We start from the raw sequence: 8,631 nt of genomic DNA on the forward strand, positions 1-8,631 counted from the left end.
AGTTTTGGGTCTTTCTCCCTCGGCGTCGATCGATCCTTTTCGGGGACGATTTTCGACGTTTTCTGCTGATCAGCAGCTCTCGGCGCCGGGGACTCCTTCTCGGAGGATCCGCTGGGCCTGGGAGTAGTCGCGGACGCCGCCTTTTTTGGCGTCGGCGCTTTCGGGGTTTTGCCCTCGATTTTTCTAGACTCAGAGTCTCTCGGGTTCTTGGGGGCCGAAGAGTCTCCTACCTTGTCAGAAGTCTTCGTGTAATCGGTCTCTACGACCGTGTAGCTGTCGTCTTCGGCGGCAGCGTTGTCTTCTTCCTCGGAGGACATCCCCAGCTCGTAGAGTGACGGAGTCGGGGCCTTCCCCTGCAGGGCGGCGTGTGCTACCCTCTGCCTCTCTCTCACACGAAGGGTCTTCGGGGTGAAGGCGGAACAGGCGTTGCAGTCTCCGCTTTCGTGGTCCACCGGTAGGCAAAGGTTGCATACCGGGTGCTGGTCCTTCTGCGCGTACTTGTGGTGGCAGTTACGGCAGAACTTCAACGGCGTGTTGTCCATCATCGAGCGTCCAGGGCCTCTCTGGTCGCGTGTTCATCGACGGTCGTCGAAGATCTCGATGGAAAACGCCTTATCCTTGCTGGTTTTTCGTCGATGAAGTCCCCTGGAGTCTTCAGATGACTTTTCCTCGTATTTTCTTTCTTCTTTCTCCAAAAATGTCTGGGGCCCAAACGGGAACGATCCAGACCCGACCGCGGAAAAAAAGAATCTGAAGATGGCGCCCAAGAGTGGGAGCTTCCGCAGGAAGCATGCCGACATCACCGGAAATACACCCAAGGGGGTGTGACGCCGACGCCCACCTGGGCTAAGAAAAAAAAAAAAAAAAAAGAAAAGACTACGAATCCGGACCCAACCACAAGACCGCGGAATAATGCACAGCATAGTGAATCCAGAAAGATTCACGCTGCAAAACTAGAATTTTCAATCTGGCGTTGCAATATTGGCTTGAGACAGACTGACAGAGAAAACATGATTATCATATTGAAGAGAGTATTGTAGTAGTGTCGGGAAAAAGTGCAGCTGCAACCACCTGCATGCCGTAATGACAAAGCTTAATTTGTTTTTTCTTACTGCATATTTTAGCAAACGCTGCCGCATAATATAGCAAACCCTGCCACATAATTTAGCAAACCCTGCCACATAATTTAGCAAACCCAGCCAAATAATTCCAGTGGCCCTGCCCAAGAGGGTCTTCAGCAAGTGCCGTTGAGAAGAGGCATCATGCGGGTCGTCCAAAAGATCCACCCAGGAATAAAAGTAAGTACACCAAGGCAGCGCTGGGTTTTAAATTAAAATGAAGCCAAACTGGAAAGCAGTGAAAACATGTACTGGGTTAGGCTGCCTAGATTTAGGCGCAGCCAATATATGCACACCGGAGCCGAATTATCTAGTGCCTAAATGAATGTCCCTCAGAAACAGCCAGTAGGTGGTACTACTTTCGGAGTGTGCAAGGTTTACATTTTTTTTCATGACGCCTGAATTCCTTGACACGCCATCATCCTTTAACAGTTTTTAATGCATACATTGTCATCTGTTATAGTCCGGTAGGCTTTTTGGGCATAATGTTCTAGGAGCGCATTAGCAGAAATTGAGAAATGTATTATTTTGGATTATTGGTAGATTCCATCGAGTTCAGCATAACAATAGCACTTTCACGAAGAAAGCTCAAAGAACTTCATTTGTAATCTTGCACCTATTTTTTTTGTTAATAAATGCAGTGTTTATGATTAATACATAATTCTCAATCCAGTATAGTAGCAATTTACAAGTGATAATATTATTCAATTGTACACAGAAACATATGTCTTGGTATTTAGGTTTAAAACCTACAAAACATTAATTTTGCTTGGGCAGTTAGTGCAGCATTCCCAACTTTAGATAATTCAGCCGTGCCACGCGAGGTCACATTAAACTAAATATACTCTGATCAATGCTAAACTTTTCATCCTACAATAATGCATGAAGAATATGTTCCGTATTTGTTCATTTTGTGAAAATCAGCCCATCAGTGACCTTTACCGTAAGAAACCTGGATCAGGATCCTCCCAGGTGCAACAGCACTCCCAAATACACTGGGAGAATCTCATTTCACCCTTCACTAATTTTCCATTTTATGGATATTTTAAATTCCAAAAATGTGAGCTTTGTCTCATTTATCGTTATTCCATTCTGCTTACCGAAACCAATCAGAGCTCCAAAACCTCAGGATTTCCCAACCAGAACAGCGTTATCGACTGAAGACATGCCCATTTTGGAAGGGGTGGTCTTCCAGTAGCTCATCTACAATTTTAGACTGGAGTGGAAGTATCTGAACTTTACCAAAATGTATGCATTTTCAGGAAATGTTCGGGTATATTGTTGGGTGCGCCACAGAATTTACTCTATTGATTATTGTAGATCTGCAAATGTGTATGGCTTGGTGGTCTAATGCATTGATTTTGAACTGGAAAGGAAAGCCAATATCCAAGATTATTTAAATAACCAAATTAAAAAAAAGTCACAGTTCAATGGATTGAGACAAGAGCAAAGGGATAATGACCTATGTATCACTATCACTTTCTTTATTTGACATCAAGATGAATGGACATGTGCATGGTATAAAATAATTCAAAGGAAAAAAAAAGACTTGCTCTTCCAACAGAGCATCCATCACTCGTCAACAAGACCACCGACTTACTGGATTCTGCCCAGATGTCATAGAACCCTCTGTCAGGCTGGCTTCGGGCTGGTGCTGGCTTGGGCTCCCGGGCAGGCTTCAGCAGTTTTGCCTGGAGTAGTCGCTGCTTCCTGGGGATGATGCCCCGTCTTTCAAGTTTCTCTCGCACCTGCTTTTTCCGCTTCAACTTCCGCGAGTTGGGAATCTGGTGTGCAAGAACACTGCAGAACACAAAGTAGTTACCAGGCAGAACACAAAAAGAGTTCTAGGACAGCACCATTTCTTTACAAAATGCTCAGTCTGTCAATCTCACAGTTGCCTGGTGCTAAAAACCACTGACTTGAATTTTCAACCTAAGAGCTACGACAGGTTAGTTTTAGTTTGAAAAAAAAATAAACTTCTGTAGTCTTGAAATGTTTTCAGGAACCCATAGAGCAACCCAGAAGAGTGTGAAGACTTGAAAAGGCAAAACATCAAACAAGTTACCTAACCACTCATCTAAAACAAGCATTGAAAATGCAATAGGTCTCGCCTTTGATTAAGTTAAAGCCATTTGCTTTGCTAATGGTATTCTATAGCAAAGGAAATGGGTTTAACTTCATGAAATGCGAGACCTATTGCACTTTTAATGCTGGTTTTGAATAATAATTTCCCGCGCGTGCGGCCCCCTCCTCCCATCCTGGTAGATGCCAGCTGCCACTGAGTCATGATGACCCTTCTACGATGCTGCAATGGTTAGATGTACCCTTCGGTCTCCTAAGAGCGATTAATAAAGGTGTCAAAGTCTCAAGAGACTTTCACCAGGCTAGTGTGTGCTTTATCGCTGCAGTGAAGCAGTTGGTGTCAAAGCATTTTACACTAGGCTCCGTGGCTTACAAAAATTGTGAAGAGCCCTAATTAAGTCTGGGAATTAATGACAGCAAAAAAAGAACATGCGTCTTGGTTCGACTGCAGGACGATTTTTCTTGAGGTACATATCTTTCAGAGTTCAGCTTATGACCAATGAAAGCAGGGCAAGAATCTGTTTGCAACATCACTGCTTAGCCTTTGACTGTTTCTTTTAACACCGAGGTGTTATTCTATACAAAACAAAGGTGGAAAGTATGGAGGGAACAGTTAAAAGGGCATGAGTATCCCACTTCATGTCATTTAGGAGTATATTTAGATCTGGGCTTTTAGAAGGTTGCAATGGCTCTTCTCAGGATACCAACTTTGATTGTTTTTTGAATTGTTACCTTGGTATTGGGGGGGTGGGGGTGGGAGTAGCTCAGCATTAGACACTATCCCCACTTTTAATGGTTAGCACAGCCCCTGTTTTTTGTCATCCGACATAAGTATATTTATCAGAAACCCTGCCTTGTGCATTCTGCCAACTAAATTAGTGATTTGACCCCCATTTCTGGTCTAGAAACATGCACACAGGACAATTCGACATGCAGCGGAACTCAACACATCTCTAGTTAATCCATCTAACAAGAAACATTAGGCAGAATAGTTCTAATGCATTTAACAGAGCACCAACAAAACATCCCTTTAAGCAACCCCACCATAAATATTCAACACAACACTTAACCAGCACTCTGAACTGCCAACTAAGACAGCACAGATATTCCACATGGGCTTGGGTTATGCTGCACCAATGTTTTTTAGGTCTCGTGACCTTAAATGCGCGCAAGCGCATTGAGGAATGAGAATTCAAGTGCTGAAAATGCTCATGACACCACCAGCTTTTTGCTGGCGTTTTCATGCAGTTCATGTGAACCACGTGTTCAAACATGAACGCGCATCAGCCTCCCTCCATTTGCCGCACAGCACATCAAAGGGCTTCGCCCAGCCTGCGCTCTGCGGCTTCTCCTCCCCTAACTTCCTTGCATTTCTCAACCCCCTCCCCAGCCAGCTTCCCCCAGGCCGTGTTCCCTCATCCCTTGCACCCCCTCCAATGATCGCACGTCACGACCAGAAGATTTGTTTTTTTAGAACAACCTCCCTGCCTTGACTTTTCTTGCTCCGTCTCTTCTCCAGTGTCTTCCTTCTCGTCCATGTCTCCCTGGTCTTGTTATCTGCCTTTTTTTTTTTACCTCTACTTGTAATTGCACACATGTCACTTTTTCCTTTTGTAACGTATCGCTTGCTACCTCTTGTATTTAGTTTGCTTTTTTCACACATGCACAATTGTCATCTTTGCCTCATGGAATGTAACGTTTGCTTTTGTAACACGTCCACTTGTAATTTTCTCCTCATGTAACGCTACTGTTCCCATTGTGAAGCGCTTTGACACCTTCGGGTAAAGTCCGCGTTATATAAAAACGCATAAAGTAAATAAAAAAATTAATCAAATCTATTCTCCCTTTCAACAGCTGTCAACGTCTAGCAGGTACAGCACAGGCAGCAGCAGTGCAAGCTTCCCTCACGCATAGGACAGGTACAGCACAGGTAAAGTCCACATTTGTAAAGCGCACAATCAGGGTCTCTAGGCGCTGGGGGCCGTCGGGAAGATTAAGCGAGCTATTGCCCAGAGTCACATGGTGCTGGGCTAACCTGCCGCCGGAGCCGGGGATCGAACCGTGGTCCCCAGATTCCAGCGTCAGTCGCCCTGGCCGCGGCGCCACACCTCTTCCACAGGCAGCAGCAGTGCAAGCTTCCCTCACACACTGAGCAGGTACAGCACAGGGAGGAGCAGGGCAAGCTTCCCTCACACGGAGCAGGTACAGCACAGGGAGGAGCAATGCAAGCGTCCCTCACACACAGAGCAGGTACAGCACAGGCAGCAGCAGTGCAAGCTTCCAACACACATAGAACAGGTACAGCATAGGCAGCAACAGTGCAAGCTTCCCTCACGCATGGAGCAGGTACAGCACAGGCAGCAGCAGTGCAAGCTTCCCTCACACACGGAGCAGGTACAGCACAGGGAACAGCAGTGCAAGCTTCCCTCACACATAGAACACGTACAGCACAGGCAGCAGCAGTGCAAGCTTCCCTCACACACAGAGCAGGTACAGCACAGGTGGCAGCAGTGCAAGCTTCCCTCACACAGAGCATGTACAGCACAGGCGGCAGCAGTGCAAGCTTCCCTCACACACGGAACAGGTACAGCACAGGCAGCAGCAGTGCAAGCTTCCCTCACACACAGAGCAGGTACAACACAGGCAGCAGCAGTGCAAGCTTCCAACACACATAGAACAGGTACAGCACAGGCAGCAGCAGTGCAAGCTTCCCTCACACACAGAGCAGGTACAGCACAGGCAGCAGCAGTGCAAGCTGTGCAAGCTTCCCTCACACACAGAGCAGGTACAGCACAGGCATCAGCAGTGCAAGCTTCCCTCACACAGAGCAGGCACAGCACAGGCAGCAGCAGTGCAAGCTGTGCAAGCTTCCCTCACACACGGAGCAGGTACATCTCAGGCAGCAGCAGTGCAAGCTTCCATCACACATAGAACACGCACAGGCAGCAGCAGTGCAAGCTTCCCTCACACACAGAGCAGGTACAGCACAGGTGGTAGCAGTGCAAGCTTCCCTCACACAGAGCATGTACAGCACAGGCGGCAGCAGTGCAAGCTTCCCTCACACACGGAACAGGTACAGCACAGGCAGCAGCAGTGCAAGCTTCCCTCACACACAGAGCAGGTACAGCACAGGCAGCAGCAGTGCAAGCTTCCCTCACACACAGAGCAGGTACAGCACAGGCATCAGCAGTGCAAGCTTCCCTCACACACGGAGCAGGTACATCTCAGGCAGCAGCAGTGCAAGCTTCCATCACACATAGAACACGCACAGGCAGCAGCAGTGCAAGCTTCCCTCACACACAGGCAGCAGCAGTGCAAGCTTCCCTCACACACAGAGCAGGTACAGCACAGGGAGGAGCAGTGCAAGCTTCCCTCACACACAGAGCAGGTACAGCACAGGGAGGAGCAGTGCAAGCTTCCCTCACACACAGAGCAGGTACAGCACAGGCGGCAGCAGTGCAAGCTTCCCTCACACACGGAGCAGGTACAGCACAAGCAGCAGCAGTGCAAGCTTCCCTCACACATGGAACAGGTACAGCACAGGCAGCAGCAGTGCAAGCTTCCCTCACACATAAAACATGTAAAGCTCAGACAGAAGTTCTACTTGTTTCTTCTCTCTCACACTCACACACACACATGCACAGATATAGCACAGGCAGCATCAGTGCAAGCATCCCTTGCATAACCGGTGCAGCACAGGCAGCAGCAGGGTGCGCGCGAGCACACACACACACACACACACACACACACACACACACACTCCCCCCACCCCAACACCATCCCCTGCATAGAGAACAGTTACAACACAGGCAGCAGCTGTGCAAGCTTCCCTCACGTCGAATATTCCAGCACTGACAGCAGCACTGCTTGTTTCTCTCACACACCAGGATACAGCACAAACCGTAGCAGACAAGCTTCCATTAGTCTCAGTACAGGAAGAGCCTCCTTCATATTAATAATTATAATCATTATTAATGCAATTATTTTTAAATGAACATTCGTATAGCGTTAACAAACACTACCAAAACAAAATCTCTTGGTGCTATTAAGTCAACAAGGACTACAAGTAGAAAGGGCGTGTTTTATGCACCGCTTGCAGGTTGTCAAAACACAAATTAAAGGCATTGTCATTTAGAATGCCAGTAGCTCTCAAAATCTCGCAAATACGAGACCTATTGCATTGCAAATGCTTGTTTTTTTAGCAATAGTATGCAGCATAGCCGATGCTGTGCAACATGGCAAAAGAGAAACAAGCAGAACTCTGATTGTGAATGCGCTCATTTAGTACAACGGTTTGGGTGAGGTTAAATGGCGGATTAGCAAAGCAAAGGGCATGGAAAGGATTCGAGGCAGGCCTTCCTGCCCTGAACGTGCTCATTGTTTGCTGCAGAAACAGTCATTACTTGCAGCGTCCGTGGAACGGTGGGTAAGTAGCACGTTACCCGTGGATTTGGTCTAACACTCTCGTTTACTTGCGTTTTCGCTGCACGCATCGTACATTTGATGATAGCCATAAGAGTTATTTCTCTTTAAGATTGCAACTGCATTGACACATCCCGTCTGAATACGGAAAAGGGACATCCGACACATCAATAAGGCCCAGGGTCCCCTTACAGGTGAGACCGACCGTAGGACCGTGTGTCCAGAAGCGTGGCTGTGTGTGTATTTAAAAAGAGCGAGATAAAAGTAAGGAGAAAAGAGTTCAGGGCAGGCACTGAAAGAAGTGAGCTGAGGTTGTAAGGCTCCAGCGTCAGGAGCAACGCTGGGAGCAAGCAGAGTGCTGCCTTGTGCACCTGAAGCAGGCCGCGCTCGGCAAGGAGCAGTTGTCTATTGGAGAACGGGCCCGTTACTCACCCACTGGGCGGGTCCATGCAAATCCACAGTTGCATTTCCTATCCGCCTTAAGTAGTCTTCGCCTCGTTTAATGAAAAAGGGCACCTGAGATTTAGGACACCCTCGAAATTTGGGAGCGGGGTCCCTTCTGGGGGGGCGGCTCCTATTTCATTGTGGGTGAAGAGAGGAGGCAGGGCTGCTGTTCTGTCCAAAGCAAGGCACTCCCTCCAAATATAAAGCGAATTGGGCGAACGCAGCATGTCACATTAAACACGTATGTCAATTGAAACATATACTCGTTGCAGAGCAGGCTCATGGTTAGGTATGCACACAGCAGCCTGGATCCTAGAAGAAGTGCTGACCTACTTCCGGCTGCAGATGAAATGGTCATGTCGACAGATGTTTATCTTCTAATCACTTTTCACGTAAAGTGCTTCCAACGCCATCGTCTACAAATAACGCAGCACCTAAGAAGTGTGCCTATGTCAGGAGTACTGCGCCACCCCCGACTTGAACCAACCCGAAAATGGGCAGGCAGCGAGTGGGCGCAGGCATTACTGCCCCTCGATAAAAGGCTGATTTGTTCTGCCTCAGCGCC

At 47.7% G+C, this 8,631-nt stretch overlaps 1 protein-coding gene across 1 annotated transcript in view; it reads right to left on the reverse strand.

Moving 5' to 3' along the window:
* LOC144781973 (ribosome biogenesis protein NOP53-like) overlaps positions 1-8,631 on the reverse strand; it is a 105,854-nt gene that overhangs the window by 60,269 nt on the left and 36,954 nt on the right. The window contains exon 4 of the mRNA XM_078661067.1: positions 2,719-2,918. Coding sequence (XP_078517193.1) covers positions 2,719-2,918 — 200 coding nt within the window. The remainder of the gene's footprint in view (positions 1-2,718; positions 2,919-8,631) is intronic.

The sequence above is a fragment of the Lissotriton helveticus genome, chromosome 9 (assembly GCF_964261635.1).
Source record: "Lissotriton helveticus chromosome 9, aLisHel1.1, whole genome shotgun sequence".
Classification (NCBI taxonomy): Eukaryota; Metazoa; Chordata; class Amphibia; order Caudata; family Salamandridae; genus Lissotriton; species Lissotriton helveticus.